The sequence below is a fragment of the Hetaerina americana genome, unplaced genomic scaffold, assembly GCF_022747635.1.
Source record: "Hetaerina americana unplaced genomic scaffold, ioHetAmer1.1.p SCAF_5, whole genome shotgun sequence".
Classification (NCBI taxonomy): domain Eukaryota; kingdom Metazoa; phylum Arthropoda; class Insecta; order Odonata; family Calopterygidae; genus Hetaerina; species Hetaerina americana.
In genome coordinates, this window is record NW_027287095.1 from 68,183,646 (window position 1) to 68,207,618 (window position 23,973).

Here is a 23,973-nt window from a genome sequence, read left to right on the forward strand (position 1 = left end):
AAGACTTGGCCCACACCCAAACCCCATTCACAATCGCAAAATCATCCTCCAAAACAATAATTCATTTCCTCTCCTGATGAAAATCCAGAGGAGATTTCATGAGCATCATTCACCGGAATTGCAATGCAATCCTTCACTCTAGATAGATTTCATTTTGAACAATTAATGACTCTGTTAAGAATATTTTTAGTTTTTGTGCCATTTTCCTTTATAGTTCTAAAAAGAAAAAAAATTGACCAATGCAATGGTCCTTAACACTTATTGATAAAATAAATTTTAGATTTGGCTCAATTAGCATTGTGTATTATTTATGTTAAACTATCGGTGTTTTATTTCATGGCACCATGTTCCCTATTCTCTGTTGACTGGGGTGATTAATGATAGTTAAAGGTACTACTACACATCTACTATTTAGATGTGTTTTGGGAATATGTCAGTGATTTTTCACTGTAGAATGTGAAACATTTGCCTGATTTGAGTTGACTCTAATTATTTCATCTTAATTAAATACTTAGCGTTTAATATTTGAATTTAAAAAATCAAGCTTAATTTCATCATATTTTTGTTAAATGTATTATTTAATAGAATGCTTATTTAATATTCTTAAGAATCAAAAGGGTCACTGATGATGAATGGAAACTAGCAATTCTCTTAGTGAAGACTGAAATATAAATAACTTTGAGGTAGTGTATTTTCACATTGTCCATTTTTGTGTGTTAATATACATCTTTACACCATTATTGTATGCAGTAGCATTATCATAACTGCCTCTATCTTTGTCTGGAGTGGTCTTTATTTATCCATAATTTTTTTATTGAAATTTATTTATATTGTAATACATAATTTTTTATAGGAATGGTTGAGGGTCGAATGGAGGAAGTCTTAGGAACTTTCTCTGTAGAATTGGATGGTCGTTTTGCAAGCATTCGCTCCAAAGAGACAAATCTTGGCAATTGGGTGGCTGATGTTGCGCTGGCAGCAACTGGAGCTGACCTTGTTCTCCTCAACTCTGGAACATTGCGGTCAGATAGGATTCACCCCGTTGGGGACTTTACTCTTAGGGATTTAATGGATTTGTTACCCATGATGGATCCTTTGGTCGTTCTCTCAGTTACAGGTGAGCATGATTTAAAGGAGATATGAAGATATATTTTACATGTAGTGGGTTAAATATGGGAGTTAAATTTTTTTCCTGTTTTAAAGTCAGAATGCCTAGGTATGTATGTTTTAGGCAATTCATGCCTTGAAATGTGACAATAAAGGCATCATCAAACCCCTTTCAGTGTACCTATAATTTTAATATAAATCAATAGTGTTGCATAAATTACAGACTTACGTTAATCAGTTAATGATTACTCCTGCTAACCACCTTTTTATTGGAGAACTGTAGCTTCCATATGCTTAAGTGGGTTTCATACCCATTGCAGACTATGGTGTTTATGAGGTACTTAGCCATGGTGCTAGATGTCAGTGTCTGTGAAAATGTATCAAGTAGTAAGCAATATATGAGACATTGAGATTTACTGACTTAAGTTTCTACTTAGGTTGATTGAAAGATGCAGAAATTAAAGGAGTTTCAATATTAATGTAATCAATTCACAATGCAACAGACTTTTATGGCTCTGATTTTTAACAAAAAATTGCCTCTTATTGGTATTTACTGTGAAAATAATAAAAATATGAGAAGCAGAATCTTGGTAGCACTTTGTGAAAGGAATACTGAATGCACTAACTGATTGAATGTTTAAATCATGCTTGACAATCTGGGGCAAGTTGCTATCGTATTAAGCTCAGCATAACTTAAGGGTAGGTGACTTCATGATATAGTTACTCTATGGTTGAGTTCAATATATCGCCTAATACAGCTGCCAGAGCTGGGTTGATGAAGTCGAACAGGTGATTGCGGGAGAAGATTCCAGAAGACCCAATAGATATAAATGTGGCACAACGGAGTGGAACATAAAAGACGCTATCAGGGGAGGTCCATCCTTGTCAATCCCACCATATTGGTTGTAGAAAACTGGCAGGTGTGGATTCATCGGTTCCAGCATTGCAGAAATCATCAGTGCTGTCCAAACCGCCAGAGGAGGAGTAAGTGTATTGATCTACTCTCTGGGTGACAGCAGCTGATGATAGTCAATCCTTTAATTATTATCACTTAATCTGACTCTGGTAAAAGAAAAGAGTTGATATCTTTGGGATATTCACGGATTACTTCTTCCTGAAGGGAAACATCCTCTATGAGTATGTCTATTTACAAATGAGACCTCAAGGGGAAGGTGAGACAGGGGGAGGATTGATATCGAATCTACATATTCTGATTAAAGACTATGAAAAGGCACCTTGAAAGGTGAATTGGCAAGAGACTGATAGGTGGTGGAACTGCTTAATGCCAAACTGTTAGAAGCACTATGATTGAACCCCCATCTGTTACCAGGGTGCAGGGGAAGTGCACAAGCCTTCAGAAACATGGTGAACATTCATAAAGCTTAGTCTCAACACATCAGAGATGGAGTTCATGAAGAAGGAGGAATTGTAATCTTGTGGAGCCTCAAATGTATTGTGGTGAGAGGCAGAGAAGACCTTGAGGGTCCCATACTTATGTGTAGGGTCTTCTGAAATTTTCTCCTGCAACCTCATAATTGGCTCTGTCTACTCAGCCCTGGTGGCTGGATTAGGTGTATTGGACTGTTATGCCACATGAAATCACAGAACATGTTGAACTCAGCCATGGAGAAAATTACGATAATATCTAATTGATGTATATAAAATTCAATTTGTATATATACTAACTCAATACCTACGTATTTGATAGTTTATAAATCAATACTGTAATACATTCACAGCATGTTCTGTGTATTTTGTAAATTCCATTACTTTTACCAAGTCCTACTAAATAATTGAGTCATGCAGCAGTTAACTTAGTGCTTTAAACCATTGAAGGTGATAGTTCCTACATAGTTGAGTAGTTAATTGAAATCTGAGATCTGTTTATTTTTTTAAAATGCTCGGATGTAAAATATCATCTTTTATATTTCAATACACATTTCTCTCAATCACCAAATGTTTCCACTTTCTAGGAGAAGAAGTTATTAATGCTTTAGAAAATGGAGTTTCCCAGTATCCAAAGCTTGAAGGCCGCTTTCCACTGCTCGCAGGGGCATCATTTGCCTTTGACCCTAAAGCTCCTCCTGGGCAGCGCGTGGATCCTAAATTAGTTCGTGTAGGAGATGAATATTTATCTCCCACCCAACGTTATCGTCTTGCAACAAAAGCTTACCTGTATGCTGGAAGGGACGGTTATGATATTCTGAGAAAGGCTCGGTTACTGGTACGTAAAAGTGATGAATTATGTTTTGAAAACTCTGTGCCATCTGAAAGATTCAATTAATCCAATGTAATTTTTCATGAATGCCCAATAATTGTGATGCATACATAATAAGTCATGTTTTTTGGGATACCTAATTTGTTGACTTGGACAATTAAAAACCATTTTAACTTGATTTACTTAGGTGTGTGACATTTAGTAAAATTTGCCTGTGGAATTTCCATTGACAGTCGAAACAATCACAACTGCATTTTAGTTGCCAAGCCTGTGCACTGGGCTTTACTTTGATGCTGCATGCCATTACTAAATGCTTCATGACCTCTTAAAAAAATATTTCTAATCTTTATGTTGGTGTAAAATTGTAATTGATCACAATAATCCAGATGTTATGTGCATTGTCATTAAAATGGTAAATACTATTGGTCTAGGACAGCAGGTCCCTACTTTAAAATATTAAAGTGTTCTGTTTAAAAAATATATTATAAAAATATTGTAAAGTGACGCGATTGAGACTTTTTTGTGATAATATGCTCCAGACAATGTATTGAGTCATATATATGTAAAATGAATTTTCTATTGCACATTTGTTTAAAGATTGGAAAGGATAATGACCAGGGTAGCAACTTGAATAAGCTTTTATTTATGCTAAGAAACTCCATTTGATTTCATTAAATCATCTCCACTTCTTACATTCAATTAGGTTTCTGGAAGGTTGTCAGTATCCAATATCTTCTGATTAAGTGGACTGAATCAAAATGTCACTATTGTTGAAATGCATAAAAGTCAAATCTCGTATATCAAGATGAACATATGTCAATTTCTTGATGATTTTGAGTGAGGGTTTCTCTCATTACAATTATAAAGTGTAGACAAATTAAATATCAAATGTATAGTTTCTATTGGTAAAGAAGAAAGGGAAATTACACTCTTTCCAGTAGTGGTCTCCCATCATTTACCTCAAACTGGAGAAGGTGTTATCCTGACGCAAAAAATCTTATAAAATAAAATCTGACAATTGAGAACTTTAACCCACTGACTCTAATAAAATCAATATAGTGTGAACTGGGAAAGAGACAAAGAGGTTTGATTATGCTGAAGTAGGGAGTAGTAGGTGTTTTTTTTATGAATATAATTGAACATATGCGATAGACCATAGCACTGCCTATCCTATTTTTTTAAATCTTTGCAACCTGGTGTTCGTCCTTCAGCCTTACCCGAGTTTCAAGCTGAAGGACTGCTGATGTAGTAGAATGACAAAGGTAGCAGCTGTGATTCATTTCCTTTTCCATTCAATCGTCTGTGCTGTCTGCTGATAGAATTCTTTCTTTTGGAAGACTGCTAATGGGAAAATTCGAGGATTATGTCAGTTTCCAGTGGTCAAATCCATTTTACAAGGATTTATCTATTGGTATTTTCATTAAGATTGCATCACAATTCTCTGACACAATTCCTCTTGGTGTAAGCAGAGGCTCATGATATGTGAAAAAACTCTGTGCCTGGTAAAATACATGGTGACATTGCTAGATATAGCAAAATACATTATACATTGCATCATTTTATGTCAGATTGCCAATTCTGAGTGACGATAGCACAAACTGGAGCATAGATAAGTCAAATGTGTATGGCAATAGTGCATTTCTGTAATCAGAGTTTACAAATTACACCAGAGCATAGAGTTGAAGAGCTATTAAATTCATACATGAGATGCTATCAAATTCATACATGAGATGCTATCAAATTCAGGAGAAACATTGCTAGGACTACTCAAAAGCTCTTGCATCACAATTTTAAATGAGGTACATAATTGTGAGTATTCAATTATATATCCCCGAGTTTCTTCTTATTTATTTATTGTTTTGTGATATCATCTGAAAGCAGGGACAGGCTGTGTATAACTTCTTAAATAAACATTATTTACTCTAAAAATGAATAAATTCTAATTGATAATTTAGAAATCTTGTGGGCCTTGTCTTAGGGGAATAGCTACTAATGAACACCAAGTTTCCTAATTTTATGAGATAGCTTAAGTTTAATTTGTCGGTAAGATTATCAATAATTTTGTTATTTTCCAGGTTGATGAGGAGGGTAGTCCCGAATTAAGAACAGCTATTCAAAATCATTTTCAAGCTATCAAAGTGCGACTAGGAAAGACCAGACGCCATTCCAAACATCGTCAAAGTCTGGTAACATTATCAAGAAGGTTAGTTATGTAAAGCTCTCTCTTTTTCTTTGCTGATAATAGTGAAAATAGTTGTAATACTGTCATGTGGTTCCTTATTAAGTTTTTAGACATCATTGAAAAATTGCCATGTGTTCAGTTTAACAGTTCATGTAGAAAAATTCTCTCTAGAATCTTAGGGGTGAAGAGAACAGCCACAAGTGACTTTCCACCATAATAATCCATAAAAAGTTTTTAAGATGAATCAAATAATGTACTCCTTGCTGTCTGTCTACACACATTCTTTGAAATAACTGGCAATGATGCGTAATACTTGTATTAGAGTATAAAATGTAGTGAAATATTGTATGACTTATTTGACTGGAAATGTCACATTGTAAATGACTCATATCTATAAAAAAAATCAAGTGAATACCTAGTTCACTTCATATTTTAAGGTAAATTACATTCTTTCTCTTCATTTCATTTGCTTACTCCATAGCCTTTCTATATTAATTAATTGGCAACGAAATTTGACAATGATTTCAGTTTTTTAAGTATTATTTTTTTAGATTTTACAGAAAGAATTTATGATACATCTATGTTATTCTTTAAAGCAGTTTTGCAGGCTACAGTGCCGATTTAATGGAAACATTACAATATCAAATTGGGTTTCGTGATTTTGAATTCTTGCATAGTGTCCTATGTGGGTTTAAATTTTTCTAGTTTGATAAATAACAGGTGATTAAAACATATTTATTTTCTCACCCTCCTGGCTTAAGCTATGAATTTAACATAGAAAAACCAAGAAGATTATTTATGCTCTTTGTTTGCATGGAAAAACTAGGCTAAGGAAATAGAATTAAAAATTAAATGCTTTTAAATCACAGAAATGTTTCAGTATTTCATTAAGGAAATGTGAGTATGGATTGTATGTCATGGTTAAGTCCCTGCAGAATAATTAAAATAGATCTACCATGGTAAAAAATGGACTTAAGTTAAAATATATTATGCTCTTAAAGTAATTTCATGTATTGTTTTGTTTTTAATTCTTGTTAATCAGGTCATTGAATATATTTCAAACAGGCACAGTTTAGTAAAGATGCTAGAAGGGAGTGAATTGGATGGCCCTCCTCCTATTCGTGCAATGTCTCTAGGACCAGAAAGTGAACCTGATGATTTGGGGTCTCATCACCACCCAGTTGGACCACATCATCATCCAGCAAGACCCCGATTGACACGAAGGGCAAGTCTTGATGACCTCGAGCAGGAATCGTGTGAACTATGTCCTCGAGCTGAAGGACGGATAGTTCTTTTAACACCTGAGGTAATGACTAATGTAATATATTTTATGTTTTTGATATATTTATGATTACAGTTGGAAGGATTTTCTTTTTTGTTGCTTTTAATATGCTGCCAAGGTCTCTAAAGTATATTTATTATGAGGCCTAATATAAGTGGTAATAATTTTCCATACATGATACACATTTTTTCCTGCAAAACTTTATCAAAAAGTCATGGTGCTTATTATACACATTAGCAAACATACTACCTTGATCAAAAATTTCCCGGAATTTATTCAGAAAATTAAAAATACAAGTTTATTCATCTAAATCTATATTGTCCCCTTCAAAGTAATCCCCATCGACTGCAACACACTTATGCCAGCGCTTGATCCAATCCTCGAAACATTTTTTATATTCGGTTTTCGGTATGTCCATCAGTGCTTCCTGCGATTTTTCCATTACTTCCTCTCGGCTGCTAAAACGCGTTCCCCGTAATGGTTTTTTAACTCGATTGAACAGAAAGAAGTCACAGGGAGCCAAATCAGGTGAATTCGGTGGCTGTTGGATGGTATTTGTTGCATTTTTCGTCAAAAAATTACGAATAATGATAGCACTGTGCGACGGTGCGTTATCATGGTGCAAAATCCACGAGTTTTCTGCCCACATTTCTGGTCTCTTTCGGCGAATTGCTTCACGCAAACGTCTCATAACGCCCAAATAATACTCTTTGTTTACTGTCTGGCCTTCTGGCAAAAATTCATGATGCACTACACCGTTGTAATCCATGAAAACCGTCAGCATTGCCTTCTTTTTTGACTGAAAACGACGTGGTTTTTTTGGTCTCGGCTCATTTGGTGAACGCCATTCACTTGCCTGATGTCTGGATTGCGTGTCGTACTCATAAACCCACGTCTCGTCTCCAGTAATGATCCTTTTGATGAATGTGGGATCGGATTCAGCCTCGCAAATCATGTCTTTTGCGACGTCAACACGGTCTCTTTTTTGCATGAAATTGAGGTCTTTTGGCACCAACTTTGCTGCTACACGACGGAAACCCAAATCATTAACCACAATGTCTTGGGCGGATCCATAGGCAATGTTCAAGTCCTCCGCTATTTCTCTGATGGTTAATTTGCGGTTATTGACCAACATTTCTTTTACTTTATCGATTTTTTCACCGACTTTCGATGTCGATGGTCTGCCACTGCGTTCATCATCTTCGATTGACTCACGACCACTTCTGAACCGCTCGTGCCACTGGTAAACGACCGTTTTTTTAAGAGAATCGTTGCCGAAACACTTTTCCAACATTTCCAACGTCCGTGCGCCACTAAATCCGTTTTTTACGCAAAATTTAATACAAGTTCGTTGTTGCAAATTTAAATCCATTTCTGCAATTGTAAAAAATCGCCAACACACACAGAGATAGATGTACTCTTGGCTACGTAACTTTTGCAAATGTCAAGTTATGACACTAAGATTTAAAGGGAATATCAACAACAGATGTACCAATTTAACAAAAAAAACAGAACTCAAATCGGAACGATGGGAGCGCCACACGGTGGCTATTCCGGGAACTTTTTGATCAAGGTAGTAATGTTAAGAGCATCTAATATCACATTTTGATGGTAGATGATTTTAGTAATATTTTGTTTTCAACATTTTTTTTAACACATCATAAAATTGTTTTAAAAATATACAGTGGACTCTCATTAGGATTTTCATGATAAGATGTAAGCATGTTCATTCATGTCAGTCCCAGCTTCAAACTGTTTAAATAGTTAAACTTAGCATGCTTTTCTTGTTCCTCTTATATGTTTAATGAAAGGCCAAAATTTAGATTTGTATGCATGTAAGTGGACCACTCAGAGGCTAAATATCCCAAAAATTATGCAAAGATGTATTTTCTCGTATAAAAACATCAAAGTTATTTCAAGCCATATTTTATTTTCGCTACAAGTTGTAGAAAATGGCTGTAGTATGTGGTTAAAAAAGAAACTCTCTTTGAAGACATTTTGGCAAATGCTGTAACGTCACCACAACACACATTAATAGCCATATTGGTTTATTTTGTAGCATTTGGTGGCTATGCCATTAAAATAGCAAATGCACATATATGTTGTGCTCTTGAAAAGTGGAACACGTATTGGAATATAAACAATGGAGGAACATGTTTTCAAAAGACAAATTTCAAGGGAAGAAAAGTTTAAATATATCTCAAAAGTTTACAAAGTTCCTCATTTGAAATGAATTGACACGGCAGCTTTAGAGTAATACCTATTCCAGCCAGAAGCATTGTAAATGTTTCAGGTTTTTGTTCAGTTTTTATTTTGATGACAAACACAGAATCGAATTGGAAAGTTATATGTGCAGGTGAAAAGTAAATTGTTTTGACATTTGCCAAAGCTGAAATTATTTAGTATTTTGAAAAAAAATAAGGGTGAAAAAGTGCTTATATTTATTAATATAGTCTTTTCCTAGAACTTTTATGTGAATGTGGCCTGTTCAAAAAGCGCCAAAACTTTATGTATTACAAAAAACTTTAAAACTTAACAAATTTATTGGCTAGGGTCCCTTTCAAAGTAATCTCCTCCCCAGTGCATACACTTATCCCATTGGTGTTTCCACCCTTTTAAACAGTCCTGGAAGGCTTCTCCCAGAATGCTCACAAGCTCCTCCATTGAATTTTTCTCTATCTATGGAATGGTGTCAAATCTTTCTCCTTTGAGAGGGGTTTTGTAGTTTGGGAAACCAGAAAAGGTGACATGGGGCTAGGTCTGGTAAGTACGGTGGGTGTGGTAGCCCAGTGGTGTGGTTTTTTGCCTAAAACTTTGAGGTCTGAGAGAAAAATTAGCTGGCTTGGATCACGCAAGGCATGAATTCGGTGGTGAATTGATGCATCCACAATTTTTCAGTCTGGATTTTATAGCATAAACCAATCAAAATGCCACACTCTTCTTAATGTTCCATGAGATTCAATTTTCATGAACGAGATCATTCACTTTCTCGATGTGGTGGTCATCAGTCGTCGTTGATGGTCTTCCAGAACATTCGTTATCTTCCACTGATTTCTGCCCCTTTTAGAACTGGTTTAAGCACTCATAAAACGCACTATGTTTTATAGCATCCTTACCATAAGCCTTGGAAATCAACTCAAAAATTTTTGTGAAGAATTTGCAGAGTTTCACGCTGAATTTCCTGGAACAATGTTGCTCCTTCAAAGAGCTCATTTCTGTAGATCCGATTTCTCACCACACTCCACAAATGCCCCTTCCCATGTATAGCCCCAACTAATCAACGAAACAAGATATCAACAAAGTGGTTGAATGTGGTTATTCAGGAAGTTTCTGCAGACACAAGGCCTTCAAGCATATTAAAGAATAATCAGCTGGAGGTGCACTATTTAAAAAGCTTGGAAACTTTTTGAAAATACCTCGTCTTGCCAGTATGTAGTTAGAACACACTTGGGACTTTAAAAAAAATGAATTGAGAGCACAATATATATATAATGTGGGTTTGTTTGAGGTCAGTTTTTTTAGGTAGTTGATAGTATAAAATAAACACAATGCGACTCATTTGACTGATGTATAGAATGAAGTAAAAATATATGTAATACATGCACAATATGCTGAAAAATTATTAAACATTAATTAATGAAGTTTTGATGAAACAAGTATTGAGGAAGTAATTGCTCAAGTTGCATTATATGTATTGGACAATATGAAAGTTTTTTTTTGTTAAAAATGGCCTGCCAACTACATTATTAACAGTATCCTTTAATTATAATACTCTACCGTTGTAACTTATCATAGGTAAACCCTGATTTGAATGTTTTACTTGTTATTATATTCAGAATTCTGGATTCCTTCAAAAACATGCTAACAAGAGTCCACTGTAGTTTACATTAAAATTACTCAAAATATTTATAATCGGGTACTTTATATGCATTTTCCTGAAGATATCTGGCAACTCAGCTCTACATTCGTCATTGCAGCAATAGCAGGGATCAGCTGATGAGGTAGAAGTGGAAAGCATTGGGACTTTAGCACTTATGTAGAACTACAGCTTAAATTCACTCTTGGTAGTTTTCACAGCTATTTTCATTATGATATCAATTGCTTATTTCCAGATTTTAGTTAGTCAAATGACTTTTATAATTGCTATTAGTTTTATGATGTAGGTTATTTCATTCAAATCATATTTGGTAGCTGAAAGAGAACCTGTAGGCTGTTAGAAAATTAGTAGAGGTAGTGGTTAATTAGTAGATAGGTTGGTTTATAGAGGCGGAGGAGTTAAGAGAATTTAATAATACAGCAGATAAAATGGATATTGTTTATTCTGTCAGCACAAAAGTATTCTGTACAAGTTCCACTCTGTATTATTAAAATGACTGATTTCACCAAAGAGCATAAATCTTCAGCAGACTGAAGATGATAACTGTTAACAAAACTGGTCGTTTGAATAAAAATTTGTTGAACTTACAAAGTTGTCTTTGGTTTCTGTACATAAACTGAGCCTTTGCCTATCAACCTAAATTGTGAGTGTAAAGAATGTAAACAGTTACAAAGATATAGTATTAATGGGGAAATTTAATGAGTTAATGGAGTCGAAAAGATTTGGAGCTAAAAGTTGATTTACTGTAATTTGTTAAGAATTGGTTTCTTAAGGTTAATTGTAAAGGAATATCTTTTGTTGGTAAAAACTTGTAAAATATGTTCAGTTATGCCATCATCCATCTTGTTTGTCTTCAATGGCATTGGTGAAGTTTCCTCACTTTAGTGTATTCTGATTGACTATAGAAATATAAAAGCACTGTTCAAGAAATTTTTCCCAGTGGAAGGGTCAAGACTGAATATTGCAGCTCTTTCTCAATCATTTTAATGTCCACTTCTACCCAGAATCATTGTCCATACTATAATTACCTGTGGAATAGTGTGGCCATTATTCAGAATAGCAGTCCATGAATATACTGTGTAAGTAGCAACAAAGCTGAATTTTTACAAAGGTGACCCTATTGGGTGCGGCAACAAAATTTCCTGTTTTCAAACGCAAAATGCTTTCAAGAAAGGAAATCCTTGCTTTTACTGTTCAGAAATCAACTGCAAAAATATTGCAACACTCTATGGCAATTTTCTCCTATGAAAACTGGTCAGTAACTATTAAGAGAAGCTGCCATTGTTTTGGAAATTTTATGATTTCCCCATAGTTGTAGGTTTTAGGAGATCAGAGATACATTAGAAAATATTACTGAATTGGAGCAACCTGGTGAGGCTTTTGAGATATGGCAATAGAGATGAAGGGAAAAATAAGTTGGGAAAGAGGGACTAACAAATAAGCATTAAATATATGGCTGCGTAGGTTTTCACGGCGGTGGTTTGAGGGATTCTGCATTATCGGGTTTCACCATGTCGTTGTTTGATGCTGACAACAGTTTCGCCAAAGTTGCATTCGGTGTCTTCTGGTTGAAGATGAGGGGCTCGGATTTTTGCCACCCTTATATAGGTGGTCCCGTCTAGTGGCTGCTCGCTGATTGGTCTGTTTATGGAGAACTCTTTTCCACGCAATGTGGAGATGGGACTACCACTAGACGGGACCACCTGTATAAGGGTGGCAAAAATCCGAGTCCCTCATCTTCGACCTGAAGACGCCGAATGCAACTTCGGCAAAACTGATGTCAGCATCAAACAACGACGCGGTGAAACCCGATAATGCAGAATCCCTCAAGCATTAAATAGGAGAGGAAAAGGGGAAGTTGCTACGTTGGAAGAAGGTAGTAAAGTGGATGGAGAAAATATGGAGAGATTGTGGGATTTGAGGGCCACCTCATGAGGAAAAATGTCATGTAAGGAGAGTAGATGAAGGAAGAGAGTAAGGTTTTGTGATTACATGAAGGCTGGTATGAAGAAGTAACTGCTAATATGAGGAAAGCATAAATGGAACATATTAGGCATTATGGACCATCCAAAATCTACCTTTAATGGGTAGATTAGCTTGAAGAAAGGTCTGAGATAGATTTTTATCTAATATTTTTCAAAGTAAATGATGAGTGCGAGTGATGGGATATATTAAATTACTAGTTGGTCACTTGAGTCTTGCAGACTAATTAGCTAAGAATTAAATAATTGGTTCATAATAGAGACAATTTTAGTTGTCATAGTCTCATAGTCTCTTGAAAATTGCAAAAAAAATTTAAGAAATCTAGTGCAATAGCCAAATATAGACAAATGTACGCTAGCATCACTCATGCATGATATATTATCTTGTACAATTTCCTTGTTCACCTTCATTTCCCACAGTTCCTATCTAGTGTGGTAGACCTTGAGTATTATGGTCTTTACTGTCTGGTTTTCCCTGTTGAAGCATACTGACTTATAATGTCTCCACTATTTTAGATCTCCTTGAGTTTGTGGATATGTGACCGTTTAGTAAATACTTTTCATGTTGTAGCTCTAATAATAGCTGTATTTTTCCTTTTCCCATTGTTATACATCCATCTTAATAAGCTTACTAATATAAAAACTTATCCTAGTTTCAACTTGGATTTTAACTGAAAATGTGATTTGACTAACAGAACTGTGGTGTGTCAATAAAAATAATATTTCGGCTGAATAAAAATTTTCTATATTGCCACCTTAGTGATACCATTTGCCTGCATTGCTTACCACCTTGGCAACATGCAACTAGTGTTTCTGGCTATTGCAATATTGCTTGCTTATTATTATTTTTACTTTCAGCAGTCCTTGCATATTAGTTCTAAGATGTGAATAAAATGGGTGTTTTGACTTACCAACTAGCATAAAGAATCCTGAAAATGGTGTTTTAACTCATAAAAAAACGGGAGAAAAAAATGGATCAAAGAAAAATTACTTGAGATAATATGATTATTTTCAAAAACAAATCTCCTCTATTGCTGTGAAGACTTCAACATTAATATTAAGTTTTAGGCGTTTAATATTTTGTTAGTTCATGAAATTTGAATAGCTTAAAAGCCAGCTACAAACCATAGATGTTTAATTGCGATGTCATCCTCAAAAATGTTAGAGATGATCAGAAATTACATTTTAAAAGTCTTAAAAGATTAGCATCTCAATGTTGACTTTCCTTTTGGAAAATTATCTTACCTTGGGTTTTAATACATCAAAAGGTAAGCTAAACTTATTCTTGGCAGTATACTTTTAAATTGACATTGTGATATATCCTGAAGAGATTAGAGCATCAACAGTCCTTATAATAGGCATCTCAATTACCAATTTATTGAATACCACCGAAGTGTGGTTTTTTCAAGCTTTTCACCATCTTGTAACCTTAGTGTTTTCCCAGGCTTCCAGTTAATATGATGGGCTTTAACATCAAAATTGAGGGCAAATTCCATGATTTTATCCTCCTTCTTTTTCAAATCAGGCAAATTCTTTGGCTGTACAAAACGCATTAACCAAACTAGTGACCGGGACCTCAGCTTCCAATTTCTCGGGAATCTTCATCTTGTCTGCAATGCTCAGAGTTGTGCGTTTTCTTTTAGCGCCACACTTTTTTGATGCAATTTTTTTTGCACTGTTTTACTGCCAAAAAAACTCAAAATAATTAGGTTCATGCTTTAGAAAATATAATACCCATGGAAAAACTGGCCATCTATTGTAAATGAATGTGTCGTGACTATGCAACATGCAGTATTTTGATGAACTAGTACTTTATGTTTCATGTAGCACTGTAATTGATACTCTAAAATACTGCCAGACAAATAATGTATTATTTTGAAATGGTTTTCATTCATGCTTAGATATACTTAAAGCAAAATATTTTTTGACTTAAGTATTACAGTGCAGCCAGCTTGTGACCCTGCAAGAAACTATTGTCACTACATGGCTGGGATCTAAGGGATAAAATGGGTGTTCAGAAATATTAGAGAAGGTTTACTGTGCATATGCTTGTACATATACTCATTCTGTTTAGATAGAAAAAAGACAATGAGGCAATTAAGATTCAATGCGTTTACCATCAGTGAGACAATTGTTGAAGAGGTAATCAAGAAGTCTATCGTTAGGGATATTCCAATGCTAATCTCTATGGTGTCTACCTTGATGTTGCAAAATGTACTCTGTCAAGAATACATTTTGGCCATCCCATCTCAAAAATCCAAACAGTGCGACCATTTGTTTACTAGAACTCAATGAGAAATGTAATGGTGGCATCATGCTAAGGAACTACTGGCCTTTGGCAAATGTGCCAAATAGGGCTTATTACTCAGTGTGACCTCCCAAAATAACATGTGACGCACCAAAATCAAAGGCAAAAACCCCTGTTTAAGGGTTCAGTATGTATTACATGAAACCAATTCTTCCTTAAATAATGCTCTTCACTGATTCCCATTTAGTTGTTTTTATCATGTGGCTGCATTGTTTTAGTTTTCTTGATGGTTGATGAATACGAACATTAGCCTTTATCTCAATTTTTAACTTATATTCATTATTTTCTTTGAAGTGAAATTAGTTCATGTAAAACCAAACATGTATTTTAACTGTTATGAATATTGAACCCTTGAAGCTTGATAATGGTATGTGAGTCCTGTTAAAGCAAGTTTTCTATGCTTCTGAGCCACCTCTGCCGATGGCTGGATCATAACCACAGAGAGGTGTACAGCAACTACCATTAGATAAAGGCAAATGACATCATCTGAAAACAAAGGAATCAGAAGATGTTATGCCTTTCGCCAGGGTCTATAGAATTTTAACAATTTAATTTAGCTCCTTGCATTACAAATATGCATTTGCACTAGACAATAATATCGTTCTTTATCCTTTCTCACTCACTCCATGGCTTACAACCTTGATGTGGTCGAAGGGCTTGTGCATTCTTATGACCCGCAGAGCGGTGCTGGCAGTTACAATAATAATTGCTCCTGATAGGGTCACCCATGTCGGATAGATCAAAGGGTAGGAGACAGGCCAAAGGTAGTCTGCTCAGCATCAGTTCCTCAGTGAGGCAGTTAAAAAGCATCAGACCCCAGTGGGGTGGGAAGTAACATTAAACAAGTGAAGAAGGGGTAGGAATAGGAGAGATATGCCAGAGTTGATGAAGGCAGCATGGAAGTATGCAAAATAGAAGACTGCTATTTGTAGTGTCATGTTTGTTCTTTGTTAAGATAGGCTAAGAAATGTATTGTTCTACCATTGTCTATCTGTCTGTCAGTCTGTTATCCAAAATGTACTGAAACAGTAGAATACCAATGCTAAATAACCATTTCTGATTGCTCAACAGGATGGTTAGCTTTAACCAATTGAAATTTTTATGCCAAGCCCCTATTAAAATGGTGCAGCTTGACACAAACACATTTAACTTCTGAAAATGGCTGCATACGGAAAGGCAGTGTATAATGTTGAAAGGGTTTAGAGCTAGAAGGCAGAAACAACTTAGGTCTTCCAACATTAGTGTGAATTACACTGTGAAAAGCTATTAGTGAAAGGATACAACACGTAGATAGTTATTATTTAATTTATGAACTCTTTATTGCTTGGAAATAATTTGATAGATGGTCATAATTGGTTGGGCTTTACAAAAGATGCTGAGGAAAGGGAAGATGGAAGTGTGGTGCTGTGTTCATAGGTCTACAATGATGAAATTGAAAGATAAGAGAGATGTTGTGATGCTCATTTTGTAATAGAGAAGAAGTGACTGTCATGAGAAAAAAGGAAGTAAAAATTCCAAAGCTTGACTCATGATGACTGCATATAACAGAAACATTGCAAGAGTGAATAAGTGTGATCAGATGTTGACCACCTTCCTTACCGAAAGGAAGGGGATAAATTTGTAATAAAAATACATTTTTGATAAGCATATGTACATTTAATGCACTTTGCAATGCATAAAAAAGTGATGAAAAAAGACTTGGAGTTTAGAAAGGATCTCATTGAGAGAATACTATTGAACTACTAGGTACTGGAAGTTGCTCCTGTGAAATGTGGTTAAAAATATCTTTGTTTAGTGGGAAAAAAATCTCTAAATATACCTGTACCTGCAAGAGAAAAAAGACCAGGTTCATGGTGTGTACTAGAATAAATTGAGAAGTGGAGATACCAATACACAGATTGTGATATAGGACTGTGTGTTGTGCCATGTTTCAAAATTTATTACTTTTAAAAAATTTCAAATTTGTATCCAGAATTGATGTATTCATAAGAATATAGCATGTCTTTTTGCTTCCTATTTATTTATTCCATATGATATTATTGTTTATCATCAAGTTCTGTTCATATATTCAAGGGCAATGCCAGTAGCTACCAGGGTACAGGTTCCAAGGGTCAACAATTCCCTGGTTCTGTTCTGCTCCAGAAACCTTGTAGGAAATTATTTGCTTCAATTCAGCAGATAATTTTGTGCATCAATAAATATATATGCATCTGAAAGACTAATTGGCTATATTTAATGGTAATATGGAGATGCATATATTGATTAGATTATGACTTGAATATTGCTGCATTCTGGATTTTCATCTGTTGCCTGATTTGTTTCCTTTGTATAATAATAAGACATTATTTATTGTTTCAAAGTGCTATCTAATGTGTGCTAAACATCATATGCAAATGTTAACCTTCTGACAACTTTTAGGCTAAGTTTATAGATATATGTGACTTTGAAGATATTCTGTTGTTGAAGTAAGTTTTAACAAGGTTGATGTTACTGTTATGATCAATTGTAATGTTTTTTCATCATGTAATATGAATACCATCATACCATGTATTCTAATTAAAAGAACTTTATATTTTAGAGGAGACAAGAATTGATGATGGAACGGCAGAGATTAGAAGCTGATTCTGTCATTGTGGAAGTGGATGAGTCATCACCTCAAGAGAGTCAAGATCTTAGCTAGGTTTACACTATTTAATCTAGCCAACAAATAATTCCACTCTGATGTAACTTTGCCCTTGTTGATGGTTTTTTTAGGAGCTGGTAAAGTTTTCATCCAATGAAATAGGCTCAGTATAGTGTACATGAGAAAATATAAAGTAACAAGAACTTTCACGATTGCAAAGGGCTTTTGTTAATTTTTGCTAAAAATGTTCTAGATAGGTATTTTTAAACACGTGCACAACTATTTATCTCACCACATCACTCAAGCAATTAAAATTACTTTGGAGTTGAAGACGCCACTATGAATGTTCACACTCTGATTCCCTCCATTAATGTTGCAGGTTTTCTCCTTTCTTAAGTCACAGAAGTATTATGATATGTTTTACCTTAAAAATAAATGTGGAATTCTGCACAATTAAAGATGGACATATATGAGGACTAGTCTTTGTTTAGTGTTTCACCTCAGGAGTTTTTGTCTAAATGGTTGATTATACCACGGAAATATCTTGAGTTTCTCAAACATTAACTGCGTCACAGTATTTACTAAAAGTGTACTTTCAGTATCTTGCAATTTGTCTGGTTAGTGTTAATAAGTTTATTATTTGTAACACTATTTATTCTATTATTAATACTTGTTGCATAATCATGGAATGTTTCCATGGTAAAAAGCATTCCTATTTATGGAGTCTGATGTCTTTAGGTTAATTATATAATGTTACTGTGCTTTTCATTCTCCATCTTGAAGGTATTGCTAAATTTTATTTATCTGTAACTTGTTGTATGAGAGATGTTTTGGGATTTAACCTCATCTGGAACTTGAAAATTTTCAGGCTAAAAGCAATGTTGCTTTAGAAAAATAGCAGCAAAATATTTTCAAAATTTATCTCTTGGAGTACTAAATGATGATTCAGTTGCCAATTGATGGCAACAATATTGCCTTTTAAATGCTATGAATAGATATGGCTTCCATGCACATGGACATCAAATAAAATTATTTTTGTAAGTTTATTGTAATGCAGTATTTATGTGATTTATCTAATTTCAAAACCTAATTGTTAAACTAAAATTAGGAATGACACCTAATTTACTTAAGGTTGTCGTTTGTTAAAAATAAATTCATTGCTTCCCAAATATCTTAACAGGCTCAATAATTTATTACTATTCTAAGCAACTTTTTGTAGATATATTGAAATGTAATTGATGCACATGAAATACAGCAAACAAATATAAATATATATCTCTAACTGATTTTCATTGATTAAATTTCCTTTTCAATTTCACATTATTTCAACAAAACAAGAGGATAAATAATTAAACTCCATTATAGATGGATCACTGTACACAAAAACTCATTCAAATGCCAGTCATACTGTCCCATCACTGTTGACGCATAAATAAATTGCGATTATTTGGAATGCATGTTCACAAGTATCTCTTGTAAAATAATGGCACCCCTGGGAAAAAATTTATAAGTCCACTTTTGGCCCAAGCCTTAACGGGATGGCTTTGAGTTCTGTTTGCATGCAGAGAAACTCTCCACAAACACACATGATTGTAAGGCAAGCCACATTAAGGACCCACCAGGACAGAGAGCTGGGAAAGTGACCATTATAACCCCAACAAACCACTAGGTGTATGAGGTGCGCTGTTGTTGCAAAATCAAGGCACAGCTTCGTACGCTGTACAATGAACCAGAGTCCCACAGCCCTGTAAAGATACAATACCAAGAATTATACATTAAACTGGCTAAAATTGCCATTGATATCACATCAAGTTACTCCAATGATAAGCTAGATATATCAAATAGATGTGACTCAGTATATGCCTCAAACTAATCATAATCTAACTCTAAGAGGACCTAATATTGTGCAACTAGATCTAGTTTTAAACAGATCCAGTAAGAGGACAAAACATATTCAACATGAAATCCTAGATATAATATTTCTTGGAATCTAAATGCCACCCCCGGCCAATAGTACTAGTCCTCTCCCCAAGTCCCTATGGTGAAAATAATGTGCCACTAACACTTCGGATTCTTTAAAATTCTTTTACATGGCTAGTTCGCCTCTTGCTAACAAATCATTTTTTTATAAGAATATAATTCTTTCTCGAAACACTGTATTTATAGTACATTTTTCAAATGTAAGTTTTATATAAAATTCTCCCCGAATAATTTTCCAACACAAAGGTAAAGCATATTTCAACAACAGATGCAAAATCATGTATATTTACATTATTTACGAAGATGCAAATTAATAATAATGAACGGCGACAAACATAAAAATGATATGAAGTATTAAGTGCAGGATGCAACATCTTTCGAGCGTGCATTTCCTAATGAATAATTCAGCTTTTCGCTATTGTCAACGCCTTTATATTTTCGTAACGTTGAGATTGAAGCAATCACGTGCAGTGTTAAACCAGGTGGAAAAGAATTATTTTTGTTCTTCTGATATTCATATTGATAGCATGAACAATGCATATTAATTGGGCGATGTGCTGTTTTCTGTCAGAATATTAAAATCATTAAACTGACATCGTAAGGCGCTTTCTTTTTCTAATGGATCACTAAACCAAAATATTGCTTGGTCGATGAGATTCTCACGTCCTGATTTTGGCATACCCTAAAAGCCCCAAAAATGTGAAACTTGCTTAATAGCTACTTTATTTCGATTTACGTACCACTTATTTCCAGTTTAATCGAATTCAGAAGAAATACAGCATAATGACATGTCACCAACCTACACTTTGATCTCTTAAATTTGACTTGTTATTCAGTCTCTCGTGTTTATGTTGAGGTGGCGCACAAAACATACGCAATACTTGCTGGATTTATATTACTTAATGACAACTTGAATAATAAAATCCTTAATAACAACTATTTGGGAAGGAAATATAATGCTCACCCCATTAAAGAGTTTAGAATGAACGCAGCAATAACAAGCTTTCCTCCAAAATCTCGGACATGTATCTCCTGAAAGAGAATGCAGAATTAGGCACAGCGAATTTGACAGACGACTGGATGGTAAGAGCTCAAAATGAACAATGTTTTTTGCGAACCTGATAGTTAAATAAATGGTCTAATGATCTTGATGATCCAACAAGACCGTCCATAATTATTGTCCATACACCAAGTGCTACATACAAAGAACACTGAATGGCTATTATCTGTGAAATGATGAGTATTGGATCCCACGTAGAATTTCGGAATTGACCTGACATTTTTTTCATAATCAAAGTAGTGGCTGGATACTAAACCCCTCAACTCTCAACTGTAATTGACATCATCGTGCAGTGTCTAATTACAGTACTGAACTTCTCGGAATTCAAAGGAAGACATAAAAATGTGCAGTATCTGCATGATGGAAGATAAAACTTATCCTTCAACAGCAGGAAATGGCTCAGAAGCCTAGGCTACTGGTATTCTTCGAGTCAGTTTCTTTTTACAATTAATGCTGGTGAAACGTCTGAATTATATTCTTTTAGCAAATAATTCAGCCACTTCACTGTCGACGCAACATCATGTTGTGTTTGCGAATGTCGTCCACATTTGCTCAAATATCGTTTGATGAATATCGAGGAGGTGAGGGATACCTTTCATACCTATCGATACGCTTTCCTGATTTCGACTCGACCTTCTAAGTAGAACGGATCAAACGGCGCTGGCGGGCAGTTCGATTCGGCAAAGCGATAAATGTGCTGAATTCGTTTTGTAGTGAGATGCAATATGCAAAATCAACTTTTGTGTCATCACATTGTGGTACCAACTTAGCGGACGCTTTCAGGAAGGGTTCAGCTCTATTTTCAAAAGTTGACGGGAATTCCCCGGGACAATAATAGCGGTAAGAGTAATTAAAATTTGTAGTTGTATCTCACTTTTTGTAACATTTTAAGAGGTCAAAAATGAATTTGAAATGGCGCAGTTAAATCAGTGAACGGAGATGTTTTCTGTACAAATTTAAAAGAATGTTATGAACTCTGAATCGTCCAGAGATAGTAACACATTTGTCATACGGTAACTAACTGACTATGACTATGTTCGTAACTATGCAATATTTAGAGTATTATGCTATTCCTTGAAAGTTGCATCATATGCCCGTGTACACATTTTCCATTTTCAAGAATATTGCTTACTCTAAATGTTATTTTAATCTTTTGCTCTCATATTTATAATCCATTTCCTCAATTTGTCTCAACCTAAATGACCTTTATCATCTGGCTGTGGAAATAACGAGTAAAAACTTTTATTTTTAAGAATATCGTACAATTAATACTCTGGTCTGCCTTTTTGAACTAAAGCCAGATTTCCTATGGATCTGATCCACCACCACATGAGTGTTTTTGTTAACAGTATCCTTGCTGAGTGCTATAAGTAGTTCCTTCATAAACAGATTCTTTGTACAATCCATTCTGTACTTCTTGTCTTATTCTATGTGATCTTAGTTCCAGGAAAGATGCTCTTTCTTCTGTATTTACTTATCAATATTCTAAGGTACAAGTGCATGCCTTTATAGTTTAATTTAAGATATACTTAAGGCTGATGGAGATAACACTCTTATTTCTATTGTTAATCAAATACTCTTATAATTTCTTCCTCTCCATTTAATTGTTGGCATGAACTCCTGATTAGGGACCTGTTCATTGATTCTACTTTTATTTCTACTAATTATATTCTGTAACTCCCTTGCTCTATGGATACCAGGTACCTACTCTGTCATTGAGGCTGTCTCCCACTGCCTTTCTTAATATGATTGTTTTTAACATGATACTATCACTTCAAATTGTCTCTAACTTTGAGCAACTGCCAGGAACTGTTAGGAACAGTTATTAGGACCATTGATCAATGCACTTTGGCTGATGCCATACTGCCAATAACTTGTTGTATCCATTGCATTAGTCAATTTGATATTTTAGGGAGCATCAGCATTTGAACTTTTTAGAGAGATCTGAAGAGATGTGGGATGTTTAACTGTGGTGCACTATGAGCATCCATTGTTTTAGTTTTTTTCAAGGGGGCATTGAGATGATAGGTTGATTTGATGTAACAGGACAGATAGGTACAAATACTCATTCTTTCCCCGAACAATCAGAAATCATAATTGTAAGAAACCGAAGTCACTTTAGAAATATTAAAAACATTGAATTTACGAGTCGGAGCAAAGTTAAACACTGTAAAGCTGTTAGGTATACTTTCAGGTGCATGTGTGTGTTAGTCGGTAGTTTGAGTGTTTGCATGTGTGTGGGGTGTAAGTGTTCATGCATGAATGTATGCCATTTTTTTTGTGGATGCATGAATTTGTGGTTTTTGTATGCGGTCTCTTTTCTAAATTACGGGTGGTGTCCTAACACCCCCCGCCACACACCCTTGCGGCGGCTTGTGGGGTATTAAGTAGATGTAGAACAAGAGAGGAATGTGAAAGGATTAGGCAGGAGGGTATTTTATCTATTTATAGAGCTGTAAACGGCATTTCAAGGGCACAATCAAGCACCCAATCTATTTTCGGGGTGAATCTATGTGCCCCCTTACTTTCCAACCCCTTCCCATCCTCATTTGGAAATACTTTTGAGTCATCCTCCGTAGAAGCATAATTTAAATTTTTATGTAGACTATTCCCTTATTTTCATGAACTGAAAACTTGATCTGGTGGAAGGGTTTGTATTTTTCTTTTACACAAAGCTATGCTGGTGGTAGCAATGATAATTTATCCAAGTAGGGTTACCCAAGGTAGATAGGTCAAAGGGTAGGAGCTAGATAGAAGGTAGTCCTCATAGTATCTATTCCATACTAAGGCAGCTATGAAGGCATCTGATCCCAGCGGGGTAGCCATTTCATTGATGGAGTCACATTAAAAATACCATTGAGGGAAACACAGGAAAAGTGGTAGTAGAAAGGAAGAGATATTAGAGGAATACGACCATGAAAATAGGGACTTCTTATATCACTAGGGGCAGTAAAATGAAAACTGAACACCTGCATTAAATCTCAGTCTGCAAAAAGCTAGCTTTTTATTTATCGCTACTGCCATTGCTGTGGTAGGATAAATAAATAGTGACTCATAGGCAAATGCAGTTGTTGGGTTATGTCCTTTTGGTGCATGAACTGGTTGGTGTAGCTGGTGCTTGGTTTTCATTTGATTGCCCTTCATAGGATGATGCTGAAGGCGAGAAAGTTAGAAAACATCAAGCAAGAGATGGATAGGATGGATATGTGAGGAGGAGATGGGAAGATGTTGGGGATTATTGGAGTGATAGTTTTATAGTAATGAAGAGCAAGGGAGCAGAGAGTAAGCAGTAGCCAGAGCAATAATTAGGAATCTGGAGAAAAGGGTAGTGAATGTGGAATTGGTGAAAAACAG

At 35.1% G+C, this 23,973-nt stretch overlaps 2 protein-coding genes across 4 annotated transcripts in view; one reads left to right on the top strand and one right to left on the bottom strand.

The window, feature by feature from the left end:
- LOC139693578 (mannosylglucosyl-3-phosphoglycerate phosphatase) overlaps nt 1–18,813 on the top strand; it is a 56,039-nt gene extending 37,226 nt beyond the window's left edge. The window contains exons 9-14 of one of the 3 annotated variants that reach the window (XM_071591788.1): nt 854–1,117; nt 3,081–3,331; nt 5,401–5,528; nt 6,573–6,813; nt 10,731–10,790; nt 17,535–17,640. In XM_071591788.1, coding sequence (XP_071447889.1) covers nt 854–1,117; nt 3,081–3,331; nt 5,401–5,528; nt 6,573–6,813; nt 10,731–10,772 — 926 coding nt within the window. In that variant the 3' untranslated portion in view covers nt 10,773–10,790; nt 17,535–17,640. Of the gene's footprint in view, nt 1–853; nt 1,118–3,080; nt 3,332–5,400; nt 5,529–6,572; nt 6,814–10,730; nt 10,791–17,534 lie in introns of all 3 variants that reach the window. The other 2 variants (XM_071591787.1, XM_071591789.1) reach the window with 2 other exon arrangements.
- Nucleotides 18,814–18,835: 22 nt separating this feature from the next.
- Nucleotides 18,836–21,192, bottom strand: Sys1 (Sys1 golgi trafficking protein). Its single transcript, XM_071591790.1, has 3 exons — nt 20,678–21,192; nt 20,524–20,591; nt 18,836–19,324 (listed from the first exon to the last, which is right to left on the bottom strand). The coding sequence occupies exons 1-3, from the start codon at nt 20,846–20,848 to the stop codon at nt 19,084–19,086; spliced, it is 480 nt and encodes a 159-aa protein (XP_071447891.1). The 5' UTR covers nt 20,849–21,192; the 3' UTR covers nt 18,836–19,083.
- Nucleotides 21,193–23,973: the final 2,781 nt, after the last annotated feature.